This window comes from Molossus molossus, unplaced genomic scaffold (genome assembly GCF_014108415.1).
Source record: "Molossus molossus isolate mMolMol1 unplaced genomic scaffold, mMolMol1.p scaffold_m16_p_18, whole genome shotgun sequence".
Taxonomy (NCBI): domain Eukaryota; kingdom Metazoa; phylum Chordata; class Mammalia; order Chiroptera; family Molossidae; genus Molossus; species Molossus molossus.
The window spans coordinates 66,468,858-66,491,187 of record NW_023425353.1 but is presented as its reverse complement, the minus strand read 5'-3'; the positions used below and the strand labels follow the sequence as shown (position 1 = coordinate 66,491,187).

At 59.1% G+C, this 22,330-nt stretch overlaps 1 protein-coding gene across 7 annotated transcripts in view; it reads right to left on the bottom strand.

Moving 5' to 3' along the window:
• Nucleotides 1-22,330, bottom strand: part of SUMF1 (sulfatase modifying factor 1) — a 103,122-nt gene that overhangs the window by 59,427 nt on the left and 21,365 nt on the right. For all 7 annotated transcript variants that reach the window (XM_036266902.1, XM_036266900.1, XM_036266901.1 and 4 more), the window contains 5 exons: nt 15,226-15,308; nt 12,997-13,119; nt 12,193-12,307; nt 8,962-9,075; nt 2,538-2,597 (listed from right to left, as the gene is read on the bottom strand). In XM_036266902.1, the coding sequence (XP_036122795.1) occupies nt 2,538-2,597; nt 8,962-9,075; nt 12,193-12,307; nt 12,997-13,119; nt 15,226-15,308 (495 nt within the window). The remainder of the gene's footprint in view (nt 1-2,537; nt 2,598-8,961; nt 9,076-12,192; nt 12,308-12,996; nt 13,120-15,225; nt 15,309-22,330) is intronic.

The window sequence follows — 22,330 nt, the reverse complement described above, 5'->3', positions numbered from 1 at the left end:
TGTATTTAAGAAACAAACAGCTGATTCTACACAAACTCCTCCAGAAAGTTTAAAATGAGAAAATGTTTTTCCACTCATCCATGGAGCCAGCAATACACTGATACCAAAGCAGATAAGAAATCAACAGACCAACACCCATCACAAACATAAATGCAAAAATGCTTCACATTTTATAGCAAACCATCCAAAATACACCAAAAAGATAATACATCATAACTAAGTGGATTATTCCAGGAAGGCAAGGATAGTTTAACATTTGAAAATTTAAAATCGATAAGTGTAATTCACCATATTAACAGACTAAAAAAGAAAAACCATATAAATATCTCAATAGCTACAGAAAAAACATTAGGCAAAATAAAATGTACATCCATTTCTGATAAATTGTGTCAAAAAACCAGGAATGGAAGGAAACTTCCTCAAACCAATAAAGGGCATCTTTGAAAACACTATAGCTAGAATCAAATTTAACTTCGATTCTTAAGATTCTTGTCTCAAAAATGAAGAATATCTATTCTTACCACTTCTTTTTTTTGTTTTATCCTCACCTGAGGACACTTTTCCATTTTTTGTTCAGGTAGAGTGGGAGGGAGAGAGAGGAAGAGAGAGAGAGAGAGAGAGAAACACTGACGTAAAAGGGACACATTGAGTGGCTGCCACCTGCACGACCAACCAGGGCCGGGGAAAAACTGCAACTGAGGTACATGCCCTTAGCGGGAACCGAACCCGCGTCTCTCTGAACCGAAGGCTGACGCTCTAACCGCTGAGCCAAACCGGCCAGGACTATTTTTACCACTTCTATTCAACACTACAATGGAGATTCTGGACAATACAAGGAAAACAATAAAAGGCAGGCAGCTAAAACAGGAAGAGGTGAAACGGTCTGTATTCACCACCTATGTAAAAAATCCAATAGAATCTACAAAAATATTATTAACGTAGATGAGTTTAACAAAGTCATAGGACATAAGATAAATATACAAAACCAACTATACCACATAAATGCATCCACTAGAAGTACATATTAACTTGAAATATATTTTAAAAAAGAGTAAACCAGGAAGCCTATAAAAATGCAGATTTAAAATAAGGGGGAAAAACTGAAATGTTAAAGCAGATATATTCAGGTGCATGGCACTGGGATATTTTACGGTCCATGCTTACATTGTTTTTTACAAGCTTCATTTTCTCCACTGTTTCTTCAGAAAAAATCTGGCCCTCAATCCTTACAGAGTAAATGCATCGTATGTCAGAGACATAATGAGTGGCAAATAAGGTTTTGAAATACTATCATGTAGAGAGAGCTTCACCTGTTTTTCATGGAAATCCGGTTCCCCAACAAAAGGACTCAGACTTTCTTATAGTAAGTTTGAACTGGAGGCAAAAATCTAGGACCACAGACTAATGTGTATATAAATATTTAAAATTACTGGGATGACCTGGGACAATACTTTTAATTTAGAATTAAAATCAGAATCTTAATGATAAATTTGTCCACATCTTGTCCTAAGTGTAGGTGCAAAACAAAGTGAGCTCCGCCCCATGAACTCCCACCTGGACGACTGGACTGAAAACGCTAAGCACGCAGATGACACACCCACAGACCCACCAGACTTTTCTGGGCACCATCACCCCTAGAGGGCTTCCAAACCCGGGTGCCCAGGGCACACTACAGGAAAACCGAGGCAGAATGAGGCGAGAGAGGACACGGGCATCAGCATCTGTAGAGATGCTGGATGATGCTAACGTGGAACGAGGTCTGAGAGCCACTGTTTGAAGGCAAAATCTGACAACGCTCCCATCATCGAACCAGCAACAGGATCTGCAGCCGTGACGGGCTGTTTTAGGTCTCTACTGTCTGGGCTAAATTTCCAGGGAAGCTTCTTGTAGGGACAATTTGCTAAATCCATCTTTCACGGGGGCAGAGGCGGGAGTGCTGGGCACACTGACATATGTGATCGAAAGAAAAAGGACAGAAATGGCATTCGATTCCAGAAGTCCCCCCAGTGGTTACTCAGAAAGCCCGCCACTCCCGCTAACCGGGAACAGCAGCTCTGACCCCGGAATCTCAGCCCGAACAGCAGCAACTCTGTCTGAGGCTGGCACGTTTCACAAAGCACATCGACCCTACAACACTTGGGGTGTTTCCACCAGCACACCGAATCCACCCCATCGATAACCTTGCTTCATCTCAACAGAGAATCCGCTCTCGAATCAATCAGGAGTGTGCTCCCAGATTCACATGCTAGAGAAGGTGCGCACCCCAACCCGGTCAGGGGACCACTTGGTCTCTCAAAGGGTCAAGATTCAACAGATGGAGTGGGGTTGACATCAGGTCATCCCCAACCTCTGCTCTGGGGCCACTTCTCCCCACGCCTGTGCCCAACCTTGAGAGGATTATCCACTGTGGTTCTGCCTCGATGGGGTAGGTCAGTGTTAGCATCAGTCTGAGCAGAAGACGGACTTCGCAGGCTGATGTTTACACTGGTCCACGAACCTGCTCAGACCACCGAACAGGGCTCAGCGACGCCACTCACCTTATGGCACATGTAGGAGCCACCTTTCTTCACCCGGTCTTTCCCAGAGGGGGGGCCTTTCTGTGGAGGGAGAGAAGAGAGCTCCTGAGTCCAGACACGGCTGCCCCTCCCAGCGGGACAGGGTCCATTCAGCCCCACCAGCTCCCCCGTGGTTGCCTAACCTCCGCGTGCACTTCCGCCCAGGGCCCTGCACTGCACCCTGCTCACCCCCCACAGGCCCTTGTGAGCCCTACGCTGCAGTGGGCGAGTCGCCCAGGTGTCCGCCCCCGCGAGCCCTGCGCAGTGAGCGAGTCGCCCAGGTGTCCGCCCCCACGAGCCCCGCGCCGCAGCTCAGCAGTCAGTGTGGCCTCCCGAGACGACTGCTCGGCTCACCCCCAAAAATACGCAAAGTCTGCCAGAACACCACGGTGCAGGATCTGCGACAACTGTCTGAAATGGTTACCACTTTGCCAGAAGGACAGACAAGTACTAGGAGAGTGTAATGGGTTGAACAGCATCCCCCCAAAATCCATGCTCGCTCAGCCTCAGCGGTGTGATTCTGGTGAAGCTGAGGCCCTGTGAGCTGCGGCGAGCCCTGGTCCAGGGGCTGGTGTCCTTGCCGCAGGAGCAGAGGACAGAGGTGCACAGAGAAGCGTGGACGGCTGCAGCCACAGCCCAGAAACGCCAGGGTCCAGGGAGCAACGACGTGGGAAGGGGCGGGGAGGGGCGGGAGGGGGCAGGAGGGGCGGGAAGGGGCGCGAAGGGGCGCGAAGGGGCGGGAAGGAAGAGGCGGGAAGGCCTCCCCCTCCCTGCTGGCCTGGAGGCTGCACAGTCCTGCCGGAACCCAGATCTCGAGCTTCCAGCCTCCAGAACTGAGACAACAAATGTCTTTTGTTTCAAGACACCAACGCGTGGTCGTTTATGGTGGCAGCCCCAGGACACGGGAGCGTCTCCACGCTCTGTCCCAGCGGTGATCGGCCCACGGAAGTGAGCGCTGCCTCCTGACCAGGCCCGTCACTGCGGGCGGGGCTCCTCTGTGCCGACCTCCCGGAGGCCGGGCTGGCCGCCCTCGACCACGCGTGCTCAGGAACGCCACGCAAACGAGCAGCTCACCGTCTGCGACAGCACGGCTGGGCTGCCGGGCATCACGCTGAGTGTCAGCCAGTCAGGGAAAGACAAGCACCTATGAGTCCACTTACACGCAGAAGCTGAAGCACAAAATCAGTGAACAAGCCAAACAGACAGACGCGGACGCAGAGAACAGACTCGTGGTTGCCGGGGGCTGGGTGAAGAGGTGAAGCGATGAGAGGTGCAGCCTGGCAGCTACAGGCGGCCGCGGGGATACAGTCAACAACGCGCAGTGACTGTGCAGGCCGGCGGGCAGCGGAGATGCCAGGGGCACTCTGTGACGTCTACGCTGTCTAAGCACAACACTGTGCACAAAAGAACACTGAACGTCAACTGCAATTGAAAAATAAAATTTAAATTAAAAAAATAAAGTAATTATTGATAAAAAAGAAAAAGAACAAACGTCCTTGCCCCTGCTCAGGCTGGACAGAGCCTGACCCTGCATCTCATGTCCAGGTGGTCCTGCACCGTCAGGACGCTCCTTAAGCCGATGGAGGACAGAGGGACACACCTGGTCGGCCTGACCCTGCATCTCACGTCCAGGTGGTCCTGCACCCTCGGGACACTCCCTAAGCCGATGGAGGACAGAGGGACACACCTGGTCGGCCTGACCCTGCATCTCACGTCCAGGTGGTCCTGCACCGTCGGGACGCTCCCTAAGCCGATGGAGGACAGAGGGACACACCTGGTCAGCCTGACCCTGCATCTCACGTCCAGGTGGTCCTGCACCCTCGGGACACTCCCTAAGCCGATGGAGGACAGAGGGACACACCTGGTCGGCCTGACCCTGCATCTCACGTCCAGGTGGTCCTGCACCCTCGGGACGCTCCCTAAGCCGATGGAGGACAGAGGGACACACCTGGTCGGCCTGACCCCTGCATCTCACGTCCAGGTGGTCCTGCACCGTCGGGACGCTCCCTAAGCCGATGGAGGACAGAGGGACACACCTGGTCAGCCTGACCCTGCATCTCACGTCCAGGTGGTCCTGCACCCTCGGGACACTCCCTAAGCCGATGGAGGACAGAGGGACACACCTGGTCGGCCTGACCCTGCATCTCACGTCCAGGTGGTCCTGCACCCTCGGGACGCTCCCTAAGCCGATGGAGGACAGAGGGACACACCTGGTCAGCCTGACCCTGCATCTCACGTCCAGGTGGTCCTGCACCCTCGGGACGCTCCCTAAGCCGATGGAGGACAGAGGGACACACCTGGTCGGCCTGACCCTCCATCTCACGTCCAGGTGGTCCTGCACCGTCAGGACGCTGCCTAAGCCGATGGAGGACAGAGGGACACACCTGGTCGGCCTGACCCTACATCTCACGTCCAGGTGGTCCTGCACCCTCGGGACGCTCCCTAAGCCGATGGAGGACAGAGGAGCACTCCTGGTCGGCCTGACCCTGTCCGGGTGACTCCCCACACCGAGTCAGTCTGTCATCACAAGCAGAGCCTGGGATGCAGCACCACCGTGAGGGAAGGTGACTTCTGGGCCCACTGCACCCAGGCCCCAGTGCCCCAAGACAGACCCTGTGCTGAAGGGCCAGCTCCAGGCTCCTTCGCTCCCATCCCTGAATCTCGCAAAGCTGCTCAGTCCCAGTGCAGAGCTGGGGACGGCTCTGAGCATGAGCAGAAGGAGAAAAACGAAGAGTGCCATCTCCCTAAGGGTTTTGTTGGTCAGATCCTCGTATATACACAGCTGTCCATCCTTCAGCGACAACTCGTTAGCAAGTTAGGAGAGAACAGGCAATTGGCTACACCAACGGTGTTGGCCGTTCACTGTGTCTGCAGACGGGGACCGCCTGGTCTCACTGGGACACGGAGCGTGGACCAGTGTGCACGCCGACCCGCAGGCGCTGCTGCTTCATCAGAGGAGTCAGCTGTGCGCGGGGCGGTCACAATGGCGTGCTGCCATCTGGCTTTGTCGCTCCCACCCCAAGGAGGTACAGGGTGAGGTCTCCATGGGCCAGGCTTCAGAGCGAGGTGCACAGCTTGCTGGCTCCCTGTATCTGAACTGTGCTCGCACGTGAGACCCAGAGCCATCACTGAGACATCCTGTGCTCACCATCCGCAGCCAGCACGCTGAGCGTACCCTTGGTGGCCTCTCAGGGAAGCCCGGCCACGTCCCCCACGGGGCGGCTATGTGCCCAGGTGCAGACGGCGCAGCTGGTGGAGCGCAGGCGCCTCACCCCGGGTTACCCAGCGGGCAGGGGCTGAGCTGGAAACCAGGTCTAACTCAACCTTCTGTCCCCCACGCTCTGCTCCCCCTGGCAGGTGAGACGCCGGTGCACCTGTGTCACCAGGTGTGTTCGCTGGGTTCCCTGCCAGCTGCCAGCTCCCGGAAGAAACAGGCATCACGCATGTTGGTTCCCAGCACACGAGTCTGGTGTTCAGCAGACTGTCCAGCAAGTTTGCTGCTGGACAGAAGGAAATGCACACATGGCGATCACATGTGTGGCCACGTGTACACCCGTAAGCCTCCCCTCAGGGCCACACAAACCCCGGAGTAATCTGAGGGAAGAGATGACTTCACGGCTGTTCTCTTCCCGGAAGCATGGGTTCGTTTGCAGATGCTGAGGGAGGGACAGGGCCACGCGGGGACGGGTGGGGACGGGAACGCCAGGAAATGGGAGGGCGCAGCATCACAGCCCCTCAGCAAGCCCCACAATGGGCACAGAAACCGACTCGCAAATCAGTACACTTCACGAACAATTCAGTGAAAACAAGAGATTAGGGAGGTAAGAACGACAGAAACCAACGTAAAACCTCAAGAGCTAAGAAGCCACAGGCACGACCCCCTGGCCCTGCCCAGCGTCTGGAGAAAACCTGTGCGGAGCAGCTCCCACACCTCTGTCACCTTCCGCACAGCCCTCTGGGAGCCCCACCTACCACGTCTGCGACACACCTCGAGGACATGGGGAGCCCCTCAGGTTGTTCAGAACACCTGGAGACCGGAAAACACTGCCGAGTGGACAGCAGAGCCCAGGGGCTGCTCCTGACTGCCAGCCCCAGGCCCGAGGCCATCAGACCCTCCATCCCGAAAACCACCCCAAGAAATGAGACGTAGGCACTTTTGCACAATCAGGACTGTTTTGAAAACATGAGGAATGAAGAAAGGGAGAGAGGAGAAGGTACCTGGAGCTCTTCAGGGAGAAGCCAGACCCCATGAGTTGCCGCAACGTGACGACCTCCTCGCGCACCTGCCGGCGGTGCCGCAGGGGGGCAGGGCAGCCCCCGGGGCGCAGGCTCAGACTTGGCCCTTCTCTGACCAGAACCCACCTCACACCGATAACCTTCGCGGCCCGCGTGCAGAAGGGCTCGGGCGTCCTCAAGCCGCAGACCACGTGGCCCTCCGCAGCCGTGGGCCCACCCTGAGGGCGGCACTGGGAAGTGCCCACAAGGACAGATGTCACACGGGAGAAACCATGCGGGGAGCTGGCTGTGTCGGAAATGCACACACGCTCAGTATGCCTGCCGACTGCCGAGCGTGATGAGAGAGGCCCCTGGAAACGGGAGGCACACCTCGGGGTGATGCTGGGGGATGGGCAGTGCCAGCCACAGGGGGCCGGGAGGGGCCTACCGAGCGGGGAGGGGCCGGAGGCACATGGGCACCTAAGCTTCCGCTGTCGACTCAGACCTCGAACCACGGAGAGCAGGTCAAGCCCTCGAGCACCCGACCCACAGGGAGGCCTACTTCCCCTGGAACCTGGCGAGTAACCTCCGCTGCCCAGAAAGGCTGCTCAGATCAGGCCTGTCCTCTGTGGACCCAAATAAACCAGGGCGCCCAGGGACAGACCCCCCCCCCCCCCGCCCCGCACTCTCCAGGTACACAGAGGGGCAGGAAGGCACAGACAGGCTTTGAGAAGAGATGGAACCTGAGCTTGGTTCGACTCCCTACTTAATGACAGTGGGGCAGCAACTTCCTGTGACCTGCAGTGAGGAGCCATCTCGGGACCTGAAATTCACCCCGTCTAAGGCAGGACTAAGTGACGCTTATGTCTGCCCCCAGCACAGGGCACGTGCTCATTTCACTTCATTCCTTAAATGAAGGAAAGAAAGAACCTCATCCGGTCTGCCCAAGGAGGCAGAAGGGCCTTCTGCAGGGCACGGCGGGCGCCTTGGAAAGGACTCAGCTCTCAGCTGCTGAGCGGGGCAGCACGAGGCGCTCCAAGCCTTTCCAGCCCAGGCTCCCGCTGCAGAGGACAGAGCAGAACCCGGAGCAGCGGCCCCTCCCGGGGTGGAGGACCTGCCTCTTCACTGGTCACCACCTCCGCCCCCGGGGCCCACGGCGAAGCCGGCTCAGACCAGCTGCCCAGACTGACTGGGGGACAGCAGCCCTCACACCCCTTCCCGAGGGAGTGCTGAGCCCGTCCAGGGGACAGGACTCCCTAAGGCCCCACAACACGCCAAAGCGAAATCTCAGCCGGCAGGTACACAGGTGTATGTTACACTACTTCCTGTACTTCTCTGAATTTTTAGAACATTTGACAATTAAATGTTAGAAAAAGAAAAGAAAACAAAGTAGTCAGTCAGGGCTAACTAATTCCAGCCTTCAGTCACGTTCCAGGGCTCGGACTTGGCGGCTCAGACAAGAAGCCACCGAAGGTTCCGAACTGAGGAAGGTTCCGAACTGAGGAAGGGCGGCCTGGATCGCTCTCCGCGAAGCCCGGCTCCCGGGCAGAGAGGCCTGAGGCCGGCGAGGCGGGCGCAGTGACCAGGGGGGCTCGGGCTCGGGCTCGCCTGGTGGCAACGGCACCGAAACAGAGAAGCTGCAACACCCTGAGCGCTGGGCAGGGGCTCCTGGGAGTCAGGGTTCAGTCCTCACACGGCTGGGAGTCCCGGGTGGGAGGCAGAGCACGCTGGTGCGCCCGTCTGCCCGCACCCACGGGAGAACCGCGACGAGCTCGGCCACCGTGGGTTCCCCGGGCTTCCGGCGAAGTGCGCGGCAAACGCAGGGCCCGGGAAACCATCCCTGCGGCGGACCGTCCGACTCCACATCCAACCAGGAAGCGCGCCCCTCTTTTCTCCGATCGAAGCGCAGGCCGCGTGCTGCAGGACAACACCGTCCAGCAGACCTCACTGCTCACTAATAGAACATCAGTGACGTTCGCAGTTACTCCTTCCACTCTGCTCCACGAGTGAGACTGAACGGAAGTTCTCGGTCCTCACAGGCAAGTTCCCTCCGGCGTCCCCGCCGCCACGGCAGCGGCACATTCCGTGGGGGGGGACAGGGACAGGGACAGTGCCTCTGGGGAACTCCCAGGGCACGTGAGCCCGCAGGCGGCCAGGAGCCCGAGGACGGGGCCACAGCGATGCCACTCACTGGGTTGAGCGCTTCCTGAGCAGAATGGCGAACGGTCCACCAGTCGGACGTCCACTCCCACGCGTTGCCCACGATGTTGTACAGGCCGTACCCGTTGGGGGGGAAGGCGTCAACCTAAAGATGCAGAACGGAAAACCTTGTTTAGAAAACCTCTTTGGTGCAGAAATGCACTAAGAGGTTAACGTCAAAGTCTGAATATTAATGTTCATCCCAACAGTTCAAATACAACTTGGCCAATGTGAACAAAATAAAGAAAGAGCCATTTCTCGGTGTTGAGCGCTCGGGGGTCAGAAGAGCCAGGAGAGCGCACCCGCGTCACAGGGCAGGGCAGGCGGCCCAGGCGTGGGCGGCGGCCAGCACGCTCCACGCCCGTCTGCGTCTGCGTCTGCGTCTGCGTCTGCGTCTGCGTCTGCGTCTGCGTCTGCGTCTGCGTCTGCGTCTGCGTCTGCGTCTGCGTCTGCGTCTGCGTCTGCGTCTGCCGGGCGATGTGCCTGCGCCGGCACCTGCCAGTACCTGAAGCGCCTTGCGAGACCCCGTCTTGTCATCAGCGCTGAGCTGTGCTGGCCACACAAGGACGTTTAGTGCTAAGAGACCCCCAAGTCAGTACTGTCCTCTCCACCAGCGCCCCCACTCACCGTCTTATCCTTAGGCCTCAGTCATTACCATCAAAACAAGGAGGGGCTCCGGCCAGGTGGCCCCGTCAGTGGGAGCATCGACCTGTACATAAAACCCTGCAGGTTCGAGTCCTGGTCAGGGCACAAGCCCAGGTTACGGGTTCGATCCCTAGTTGGGGCGCAACCTAGCGGCGACTCATCAATATTTCTCTCTTATATCGATGTTTCTCTCTCTCCCTTCCTCTCTCTCCCAAATCAATTTAAAAAAGGGGGGGGGGTCTTCAAGGGAGGATTAAAAAAACCGTGAGGGACCTTCTCACAAAGGAGATGGAACCCCGGGGGTGTCTGCAGCCTCTGCATTCCGGGACACCGCAGGGGCTCTGCGGCCAGCGCCCTGGAGTGTGCCCCCGGCGGGTCGGCCTGCCCAGAGGCACAGACGGAAGGAGGTGTAAGCTCTTAGGACGAGGAGGGAGGCGCAAGAGAAAAGCTTCAGCTGAGCAACAGCCGATGCAGAACAGTTTCTCTTTCAGTGACTTACATTTGTTCCAGCGTTTCTTAATGGAAAAGCTCAGAGAGAAATTTTACTTTTTAAACAAAGAAAATTGGGTCAGCGTTGGGTTTTTGTTTTGTTCTGTTTTATCTGCCCCTACAGCGAATTGGGTCTAAAAGGAATAACAAGTGGAGTCCATGCTGTCTGCTCCGGGTCCAGGTCCGACGGGCTCCGGGGGCATCTCAGAGCCGGGCAACCCGACCCCGACGAGAACCCAGTCGGGAGGGAGGCTGCGTTCCCTCTCTGCGCCCTCAGCCCCTCGGCGGCCCCGCGCTAACCCCAGGCCTGCCCACTGACAGCTCGGGGACACCACCCCCACAGAGCTTAATGAAGGAGGGACGAGCACACTAAGAGAAGCAGAGCTCCAATTCTGAAAGGCGGGTGGGATGAGCAGGGGAAGGTGGGGCGCACCCCAAAGCCCAGGAGGAGGGTGCAGCTGGGTGCCCCTCCCTACAATGGCAGGTGTGGGCAGACCCCGAGCAGAAATGCAAAGCAGAGGGGCAGGGGAGGAGGGGCCTCGGGCACAAGCTGTTCTTTCGGGGACTTGGAGCCCAGCAGAGGGCAGGAGGGCAGTGGCTGGAGGCGTGGGAAGGAGAAGTCGGGTTGCTCGGGAGGTGGGAGAAGCCCTGGCGGAGGGCGCGGCCCTGCTGGCAGGTGCACAGCGCAGGCCCCGGCCACGGAGCACGTCCTCAGGCCCACACTCCGCAGCTGCGAGCCGACCCCTCCACCCCCCGCTGTGCTCATCCGCCAGGTGAGGAGACACCTCCACTCAGGGCTGAGGCACTTTCCTTTAGAAACGTTCATATTTATGCAAGGTAAAACCTGGGGGTCACCACCCCCAGTTACTGTGTGGGCTCTGCCACCAAGAATACAGACTTGAGCTGCTCACTGTGAAGCTGATCACACTGCCCAAGGCTTCCTCCCAGGAGCCTCAAGAAAACAGATGAACAGGAGAAATCCTCACACAGGCCTGTTTTCAGGAGAGCGCGGAAGGGCAGTGACCCCCGGGGCAGTGACCCCTGCCTAAGGGCAAACCCTGCCTCAGGCCACGGGGGTCAGGCCAGCTGGCTGGGTCCAGAGTGGGCGGGACACAGGAGTTCACGACATCCAGGTGGGGGCTCTTCCCCTGTGGTCCCATCACCAGGTCCTGCTCAGTTCTCCTTGGAAACCACCCCAGGTGAAGAGACGCCCCTCCCAGACTCCCTCCTCCTGTGTCAGGAGAGAACGGCCGTCTTCACTCCCCGCCACGTGGCTCTGCCGGTGGGGGGCAGCAGTGAGCCAGGAGCCCGCAGGAGACGGCCGCAGGTGTTCTGGAGAGTACCTGGGCCACAGCCCGAGACCCTCACGGAGAAAGTGTTCTGGGCTCTGACTTGTTAGTTTCCTGCTGGGAATCTACCTTGAAAACATTACCAGAGATACAACCTAATCTCCACATGCTACTCGCTTTGCCACCTTAACCAAAAGGACAGACCTGCCTACACCTGCAGCAGCCGGAGGTGAGTGAGGGAGGCTCGTGCCAGTGACGGTGACCTCGCTGCTCAGAACGTTTGTGAGGAATGTTCATGGCTGACGCGCGGTCCTGATGGGACGGGGGACAGGGTTTAAGGACTGTGCTCACTGCGAGCCAACGCACGAAGTCAAAGCTGCAGGCGCCTGCACCCCCGAGCCCCTACGCCATCCCCTGCGGGGTAAGCACAGGCTTTGGAGACAGGGACCTGGCTACAGCTGTGTCTGCCGCTCCCCTGGGGAGCAGGCAGAGCAGCACCCGCGCCCCGGAACAGAGCATCCGCGCATGCGGCCAAGCCCCGCCGGCGCTGCTGACCACCACCAGCCTGGGTGCACCCGGTGCTCACGGGGCCGAGGGGCCGAGTCAGGGCCCTGACTTCTGTCCCTCGTTTCCCCAAGTTTCTGCAGGAAGTGCATGGAGTCAGGAAGGAAATGCGTCATCTGAAGACTGCCTGACGCGTTACAGCATTCACGACGCGCAGTGATGGACACGGGGGCAGGGGGTGCCCCAGCTCTCCCGTCCGTCCCCCGAGCTGCTGCCCCTCCCGAAGCCCTACTCACGGGCGCGGTGCCCCGGTAGCCGTCCTCGCCGGTGTCGGTCACGGGAAACTCGCCCTGCCAGACGTTGGCGTAATGCTGGCCTCGGGGCTGCAACTTGTTGCCCCAGGGGAAGAGTCTGCGGGAAAGACACAGGCTCAGCTGCCCACGCAGGCTTCTGGCCTCCAGGGGGGCGGGGACGCAAGAAAGCGGGTCAGTGGGGAAGGGGAGACATCGTAACACTTCCTACGACAGACACGAGGGAGCGGCCCCGCTCGCCCGCTCTGGGTGCGTCACGGGTTCACGTCTGGAACGCAGCAGACAAAGCTGCTTGCAGGGGTGTTAAACGTCTGCGCAGCCGGCCCACAGCCAGTCCCCACCCCCTCCGTCTGGGGGGCGCCGGAGGCCCGCGCAGAACTCAGAGGACACCCGGAGGCCAGGGGCCTACGCGGGTCTGGAGCGGCGCAGGGCGGTCAGGCACCGCAGGCCTCTCCTAGAAGAGGTGCCCAGACAGGTCTCCGTCTCACAGCCGAGAGGCGGAGCAGGCGCTGCACGCGAGACCCCGACACAAGGACACAGGGCAGCACGCCCCGGGCCGGAGCACAGAGGCCCGGGGTGCACCAGGGCCTGGCGGGCGGTGCCGGGGACGGCGGGGAGTCCACCAGCTGGCATTGGTGACCACGGGCCTGTCGCTGAGCAACTCCGTGGACGTGAGCGAAGCCCGGGAAGAGAGCCGTGGTCGTCAGGCTCAGGGCGACTTTCTGACCAGAACAAGCCCCCCAGATCCAGAAGGTCGGCACACGCTCGGGCGGGACGGGCCCCACGTACCTGTCGTGCAGGCCCCCCCGGCAGCTGTACTCCCACTCGGCTTCCGTGGGCAGGCGCTTCCCAGCCCACGCACAGTAGGCCACGGCATCGTTCCAGGACACGTGGAGAACCGGGTGGTCTAGCCTGGGGACACGGAGTGAGGAGGGACGTGAACTGGGACAGGGCATGGGAACCAGCTCGGCACAGGGCCCGTCACCCTCAGCTCGCTCTGTGACGCTGATGCCCCGGTCCCCAGGTGAGCCCCGGCGTGCCCCGCCCGTCACCCTCCACCGCAGGATCCTGACGCCCAGGCTCCCGAGGGGTGGTCTGTCCTCTTACACTTCGTGGGCAGGCCCAGACCCCAGAGGACCTCGGCGGGGCAGTGGCTCTGGAGATGTCCCCAGGCCCCTCTAAGGAAGGGGTGCTCCAGCTCCCAGCCCCCTCCGGGCCCACAGCCGCCAAGAGCCAGCTCAAAGCCACCAAGGGCTGACCGCAGCGGGGGCAGGAGGCCTGGCCATTCTGGCCGCCACAGCTCAAACCTGGGGACCATGTGCACCCCAAGACCCCTGTGGGACTGGCTGGGACTCCTCAGTCCACAAGGCAGTCGGCTTCACCCCTGCCCGCCCCTCCCACAGGCGTCCACACCCGGGAGCACTGGGCACCGACTGTCCCAGCACGTGTCCAGAGCCCCGGCCGTGACACCTGGCTGCACTCCGTCTCCGTCCACAGAGGGGCAGCGCACCTGCCTCCCTCCAGAGCCCAGGCCTCCTGTTTCTAGGGTGCAGAGGGTAGAGGCCTGGGGTGTGAAGAGGGGACACCAACATTCCCAGCACCACAGCCTGACTGCCTGCCGTTCACGTGGATGAGACACTCCCAGTGGGCTCCCCCGTCACCCTGCAGAACGCAGCGGATCCTCCCCACAGGCTCCCAGGGGCCTGCCGGGGGCCACCGTGCATGTGGCCTGTGAGAGGTGTCCTCTCAGAGGCCAGACTCAGAGGTCAGGGCACGCCCCCTGGTTTCCTTCTCCCCTCAGCTTTTGCTTCTAAGCGGAATTCAGGAAAGATGTTAACGGGGAACCAACAGGCTCAGGCACCCCAGGATCCTCTGACTTGCCACCCCCCAGCCTGTCCATGGCGGAGCTGCCACCTCAGCCTCTGATGGACCCCCGTCGCTCACACATGCCGGCTCCCTGACCACGAGGGTGATGACCAGGAACGCGGGCACAGACGAGGCCCCAAGTGCCACCAGAAGAAGTGGGTTAGGAGAGCAGTTTCCTTGGGCTCCTGAGATGCTGAGTCCTGACCCAAGCTTCCTCCACCTCCGGGGTCTAATACTCCTCTATTTTCGCTCGAGATAATTATTTCCTCGCACCCCGGAGACGTGCTGGCCGACTTGCCGCTCTGCAGGTTTCGGTCACATGGCAGCTGCGAAGTGTGTCAGCCCAGGGCCGGAGGCCACAGGGGCCCGGCCGAGCCGGGCACACTGCCCCCTGCAGAGAGTCTGCAGGCCGGAGGCCACAAGGACCCGGCCAAGCCGGGCACACTGCCCCCTGCAGACAGTCTGCAGGACTGGAGGCCACAGGGGCCTGGCCGAGCCGGTCACACTGCCCCCTGCAGAGAGTCTGCAGGACCGGAGGCCACAGGGACCCGGCCGAGCCAGGCGCACTGCCCCCTGCAGACACCGTCTTCCCACTGACCCACTCGCAGAGGAACAATGGGCAGGATGCAGAGTCAACATGTCATGAGCTTGGTCACTGGCCCGTCCAGGGAAAAAACCTACAAGAGCAACTTTTCTATTTTCTTTCTTTTTTGTTAATCCTGACCAGAGGATATTTTTCCACTGATGTTTAGATAGAGTGGGAGGGAGGGAGGGGGAGAGAGAGACATGGATGTGAGGGAGACACGTCGATTGGTTGCTCCCACGCAACCTGGACTGGAACCGGGGATTGAACCTGCGACCCTTAGGTCCACAGGCTGACACTCTAACCGCTGGACCACATTGGCCGGGGCCACAAGGGCGACTTCTGGACAGGACAAATGAGGAAGGACAGAGGCCAGGCATTAGGCGCCTCCCGAGAGCGGGTGCAGGGTCAGGTCTACGTAAATGTGTTGTTTCCTGCCGTCTCTTCTGCAAACCAACCCAGGTGGACCCTTCTCGCCCCTGCAGGTGAGGACAGCACAGAGTCCCTGCAGCAGCCTGGCACCTGTTCCGGAATGAAAACGTCCACTGGGGAAAGAGCCAGGGCCTCACCTGTGCAGGACCGTGGAGTCGGGCCCTTCTGGGTGTCTCCAGTTGGCGCCTTTGACAGGTAACCACCAGGGAGCAGCCGCGACCTCAAAGCAACCAGAAGGAGCGGATGTTAGCAGCCAGTAAACACGACTCGCTCGCCGTCTCCATCCCAGCAGAACCCTCACCGACGCCGCAGACACAGACGTGTGTACACAGATCTTTAACACACAGTATCAGTCCACACCCTGAAGCACAACCGCGGCCCGACAGATGCGTATGAAACGGGTGTGTTCCCTGCACTATGCGGAGAGGCCCGTGTCTCCCTGCGCACCTCGGTGTGGCTTGACCTGAGGAAGATCACGCCCGCCCCCGAAACAACAGAAACACGACAGGTGCCGACAGAGGCACAGTTCTGCCCAGAATGGAGGGCCAGGGACAGGCTGCACAGGAGCTGGGGATGCCCACTTGCTGTCCTTGCATTTGCTGTGAGGAGCAGGCTGAAGTCTACACGCAACCTGAAAACTGGTCAACAGTTTCAACACCATCAAAGTTCCGCCCTGGCCAGGAGCTTGGCTGGAGAGTGTCGTCCTGATTCGCCCAGGCTGCAGGCCCCATCCCAGCAGGCTCCCACAAGCAGCAGCCAGTGAATGAGAGATAAGCAGAACACCAAGTCAGTCTCTCTGTCTCTCTCTCCAATGAATAAATTTGAAAAATGCGAAAAACAACACAGAAATGATGTAATTTCCGGAACTGCTCAGAAGCTGCACTGCAGGCTGTCCTGTCTAACAGCCGAGACCCTGGGAGCAGGCTCGGAGGCCATAGGGGGAAACAAGCTAACCTGGCCTAGTGCTGGGCAGAAGGGCAACCAAGGAGGGCAGAGATCACGATGAACCCAGGGCGGAAGGTTGACGCTTGTTTTCAAAAGACCCTGGTTCAGGGTCCGGCCCAACCTTAGCTGTCTGGCCTGCAGAGTCCCCATCTGTGGTGGGGGCAGCCGCGCCTCACCGACCTCAGATGACAGAGGTCAAGTCGGAGGGCACTGGGAAGACAGCCAACTGCTCCCAGGACCGTACCCCACTTCATGATCCTGTGAACCCGAAGAACAGTGGCGAGTGGCCCTCAGTTAGTGACTGGTTCAGAAGCCGACGATCTGAGCCATGGCTCTGCCACCTGAGGGCGCTCTCCAGACCTGCTTGTCATCGGCAGAGGCCCGAGGAGGAGCTGTAACACGACCCAGGGCTCGTGACGGTGCCTAGCACGAGCGAGCCCTCAGCAAAGCGACGGGCTCAAGCAGGGCCCGTGACGGGCAGGCAGGAGAGCCACAGATACAGCATCATCACGGCTGCTGATACAAACCGACTCTGCTGCCCTGGCCGGTTTGGCTCAGCGGTTAGAGCGTCGGCCTGCGGTCCAGAGAGACCCGGGTTCGGTTCCCGCTAAGGGCATGTACCTCGGTTGCGGTTTGTCCCCGGCCCTGGTCGGTCGTGCGGGTGGCAGCCACTCAATGTGTTCCTTTCACATCGATGTTTCTCTCTCTCTCTCTCTGTTCCTTTCTCTCCCTCCCACTCTATCTGAACAAAAAATGGAAAAATGTCCTCGGGTGAGGATAAAAAAACAAACAAAAAAAAAACAAACCGACTCTGCTAACGTCGACGCCCGCAGACTCGAGGCTTCCCGCGGCCATGGCTCGTGCCCTGATGTGCTCCGACAGACACGTGGACGGAAGGGGTGTGTGCCCACTAACAAGTCCAGCAATCGCTAGAAACACCAAACCCAGTTCTTGTTCCCTTGTTCACAACAGCACAACCAACCACTCATGTGTTCTGATTACGGCTGGATGGGGAGAGCCAGATTCTTCCATTTTTCCACAACAGAGGCACGCCCCTAAAGGACAGGGCAGTAGGGACTTCTGTGTGTCAGCGAGGAGCGGCGGGGGGCGTGGCTCTCTCCAGTTGGGGGGGGGGGGGATTGCAGAAGCTGGAACCTGAGTGTCTGGCTGGCCCGCGGATGCCCGGGGTCCAAGGACAGGCTCCCGGGTCACGAGAGGACGTGCACGGACAGCCCAGGCCACCCCTGTGCTCCGGAATCTTCGGGTCACTCACCCAACTCTGATAAGAGAGGCCACCAGGAGGCTCACTTTCTTTTTAAAAAAAGGCTAAAAATGATAAATTTGGCAAAACCTCAGCCTTTGCTAAACGTGGGCGGCAGAAACCAGAGGGCTGCTCTCCGCGTGCTGGGTCTGGGGTGGTTCGCCGCTGGCCTCCAGGGAGACCCTGGCTTCTATCTACCCGGCCAGTGGCGGCGCTCGGCTGGCCTCCCGCTGGGGCAGCTGGACAGCGCTCCTCAGGGACCCTTCGTAAGAGCTCGTGACCTCTGCGGGGTGCTCAGCCACCTCTCTTGGGGGCGCACTGTGGCCTCGGGGCGCACGCATCAGCTTTAGCAGAGAGAGCCGGGCACAGCCTCCGGAGCAGAATCTTCCGAGGATCCCCCTCTTTCCCGGGGAGCACCCGCGGAGCTGGCTTAGGGACAGCAGACCCTGGTGGCCTCATCCACACCCCCTCCCCGTTCACTCCGGTTACGAGTGCGTACCGAGCACCCACGACCTGCCAGGCGCTGAGACTAGTCCCTAAAGGAATCTTCAACTCCCAGGAACCCTCCGAGTGTGGCTTGTGACAGTGAGATATGACGGTTCCTGATTACTTTACGTATTCATCATGCACAGAGCGGGCACAGAGCATGACCCCCGGCCCCTCGTTCCCTTCAACCATGTCTCCGATGCTCCGGTCGGGTCCGGGACCGCCCTACCGTCAGCACTGCTCCGACTCCGCGTCCTCCCACCACGCACACCTCCCTCCCCCGAGACGACGGTTTCCATTCCCCAGAGACGACGGTTTCCATTCCCCCGAGGCGACGGTTTCCATTCCCCCGAGACGACGGTTTCCATTCCCCCGAGGCGACGGTCTCCATTCCCCCGAGGCGACGGTCTCCATTCCCCCAGCGCCCTCCATTCCCTCCATTCCTCCATTCCAGGCTTCTCTGGAATCTCCCGCGCTCCCTCGGCAGCCCATCCAGAGCGACACCAGCTCGGGCAGCCGAAGTCCTGGGCCACATGATGATCACCTCTCTCTGTGACGAGCACAGACAACAGGAAGAACAGACCCTGGCTCGAGCCCGGGACAGGGACGCTGTGACCACACTGTCCTTGTCGAAGGGCCACAAACTGGTTTTTCTCCGTTAGTAAGAGCTGAGGACAGTATGCCAAGACATAAGTTCAGTATTGCATTATTCTCATCAAAAATGATAAAATGGCCCTGGCCAGTCTGGCTCAGCAGATACAGCGTCGGCCCACGGACCAGAGAGGCCTGGGTTCGGTTCCCGCTACAGCGGTTCTCGACCTGTGGGCCGCAACCCCTTTGGGGGTCGAATGACCCTGTCACGGGTCGCCTAAGACATCACAGTAGCAAAATGATAGTTATGAAGTAGCAACAAAAATAATGTTATGGTTGGGGGTCCCCACAACATGAGCTGTGTTGAAGGGTCGCGGCATCAGGAAGGTTGAGAACCACTGCGCTGAGGGCACGTATCTCGGTTGCAGTTTGTCCCCGGCCCCGTTGGAGTCGTGTGGGTGGCAACCACTCGATGTGTCTCTCTCGCATCAATGTTTCTCTCTCACTCTCTTCCTCTCTCCCTCTCGCTCTATCTGAAGATGAATGCGAAAGTGTCCTTGGGTGAGGATTAAAAATAACAATAAGAAGAAAGGAAAGAAAGAATGAGCACATGTTACTCTAACAGGATTTCTCAGCCTCGGCACTATTGACATGGCAGCCAGACAATGCCTGGGTGTGGGGTACCCTGTGCACGGCAGGGTGTTCAGCAGAGCCCCTTCCCTCACCACGAGATGCCAGCAGCACCCCCACACTCAACGGCAAGCCAGAATGTCCCCGGATATTGCCAAACGGCCCCTGGCAGGAGCAGAATCACAGGGCGCTAGGGTCCTCGAGAGGAGACGCCTGAAGCGTTCATGCCGTTATCACGGCACCTGGGCGAGCGCGCCCCACCCGGAGCCAGCCAGCCCGTCTGAACTCCACCACCACGCAGGGGCTGCATGATCTGGGCTCCGGTTTAACCTCTGGGCCTCAGTGTCCCATGTGTGAATGAGGAGCAGCACCGCTCCTGTCGCCCTGGGCTGCTGGGCTCTGGAGAAATGTGTGACGAGCTCAGCAGCCCCTGGTGCACAGGGGTCAGCAGCCACTGTGACTGCTTCCGTCCGCACGTACGTGCTGCATGTTCTCCAGACACGCCCGAGGCCGTGTGTTCTCACTAGTGAGAACCGGCCGCAGCCCGTCCTCAGCGACGCCCCTGCTGCCACCTTCCAGGAGGCTCAGGCAGAGGAGGGTCAGGACCAGTCATTCCCAGGAATTATCCAGACTGAGTGCTGCCTCCTTGCCGCGCTGTCAGGACCCAGGGACGGACCCTGGGACGCATCAGCACAGGCAGGGACCCTCCCCTGAAGCAAGAGCACCTGGGGGAGGGGCGGGGGTAAAGGGAGAACCATACAACATGCGCATCCGAGAGCAGACCTCACATCCCGTGGTGAAGGTCACAGTGAAGGTCAGGCACAGAGTCGTAATCCATCCCCCCAGGCAACACGTGAAAAAATGAGACAAGTAACTGGCGTCACCCCACAACGGAGGGCATTTGAAATCACAACAGGACATCGTTCCTCCGGCCACCCTGGGAAACCCAGGATGTTTCATGGCCGAACTGATGGCGAATCCACCAGCAAGCACCTTCCTGTTCCGCGTCCTTGAACTCTCTCGAACTCCTGCTCGTGCCTGAACGTCAGCGCGGTCCCTGCACGCAGGCCTGGCAGCCTCTGCTCGTCCACGCGCCGGCGGCCCAGGCCCTGCGGCAGTGCTGAGGCCTCTCCCCTCCCCTTCACCAGGGCTTCGGGTGTGCTGGGCCCGGGCCAGCAGCAAGTGCGTGGCCCCCACGCGGAGCCGCGTCAGAGGGGAATCGGGGCGGGGGGCGTGGTGCTCACCCACACGTGTTCTGTCCGCCGGCGGTGTCCAGAATCTCCGCGCTCTCACGTCTGGGGAAGGGCCCGTTTCCAGGCAGCCCTCTCCACGGCGACCCTCGGGGTTGAAGCTGGGACAGCTGTGCCCAAGGACCAGCGAGCACTGGCCAGATCCCTCCTCTCCCTGGGCGCATCACCAGACCTGGGGAGCAGCTTCGGGGACAGGAAGGGAGCAAGGTGCCTGGGCTCTTGCCCGAGGTGGCGGATGGTACTTCTCAGACTAGTCAAGTCGGTGCAGGCAGAGAACAGAGCAACAGTGATTACGTGAGTTCAAGGTAAAGACAGCAAGCTCACGACTCTTCTCTGAAGACTCAAATGTGCTCAGACAGCAAATTAAGAGGACGGACATTCCCTGGAACGCAGTACACATGACAGTCACTCTCACTGCAGCAGGCGGGGAGGACTTCGGGTGGCACCAGTGAGCGAGAACAGCGGACTGTCAGATGAGATGTCATCACCACGGGGGGGGGAGGGGGGTGGCAGCGGAGGAGCCCGCAGAGCACAGCAGAGCCCTGTCGGCACCCACAAACCTGGGGAGGAGAGCTCTCAGCTTTTTTCTTAATCCTCACCAGAGGATATTTTTCCATTTATCTTCAGAGAGCGAGAGGAAGGGGGAGAGAGAGAGAGAAACACATCAACTGGTTGCCTTCGCAGGACCCCAACCAGGGCTAAGGACGAACCGCAACCGAGGTCCGTGCCCTTGACCAGAATCAAACCCAGGACTCTGGTCTGAGGGCCGACACCCTAGCCGCTGAGCCAAACCAGCCAGGACTAGACAACTAGGCTTTTAAAAAGAGTAAAAAACAAATGTCTTTAAAGTACAACCAAGTCTGACAGCTTTTTGCAAATTAACCCTAAATCAGGTACCGTGACTACTGAATAGAAAGAGAGACAGAAATGCATGCTTTTTCAAATACAGTATAAATATTTATAAAACTCGAGGCAGATAGGGGATGTGTGAGCATTTTGCTTCGGTTCGCAGGGAGACTGCATCTAGGGCACAGCACACTCCCGCGGCATCGGTCGACACAGTCTGCCCACACGTCCTTCGGGAGGACGGCCCCCGACCGCTAGGGACCATGTGCAGAACGCCCGCGGGGTCTCTGGGCTCAGGGAACATGGCAGGTCCAGTTCACTTCCTCAGAGCGGCCGAAACACGTGCAAAGTCGATGTGAGCTTTAAAAATGTTAATAGAGCCCTGGCTGGTTTGGCTCAGCGGTTAGAGCATTGGCTCGTGGACCAGAGAGACCCGGGTTTGGCTCCCACTAAGGGCATGTACCTCGGTTGCAGTTTGTCCCTGGCCCCAGTTGGGGTCATGTGGGTGGCAGCCACTCGATGTGTCTCTCTCACATAGATGTTTCTCTCTCTCTTCCTCCCTCTCCCCCTCCTGCTCTGAAGATAAATGAAAAAAAAAAAATGTCCTCGGGCGAGGATTTAAAAAATATATATTAATAGAAACAAGACAGAAGGACAATTTACTGCTTAAAAATATTTTTTACTTCCTTAGGGAAAGAGGTGACCGTGTAAACTGATATAACCTGTCTTGAAACCAACGGGACAATAACTCAGCGACAGGCTACATCTCAGGGGTACCAGCGAGGAGACCCCGAGTCCCACACGAAGGAACGCAACAGACGGTTAAAGATGACATGCGGGAAAACGCAGTCACAGAGATGAATGCCTGCGAAAGCCACCTCCCCGGCTCACCCACCTCCTGCCCCACCCGCACCCCACCCGCACCCCACCCGCAGCCTGAGGCCAGAGCAAGAGAGGACTTGGTGCCGCTCCTTTCCCTGGGCTCCCAAGAGCCAGGCCACTCTCAACAGCATCTGCCCCAGCACCTGCTCCGAGGCCCGACGGGACTCCCCTGCACTGGGGCGACACCACCGAACCCAGAGCGGGCTCTTCCGAAGGCCAGTGAGGCCCGGCAGCTCCGAGCGGCACAGCGCCGCGGGGCCCACGCTGCCTCCCCCCCCACCTCCCGCCCCACCAGCCCCTCGCCATCACTCCCTCCTCATTCAGGCTTCAGCCCAATGTCGCTCCTCAGGG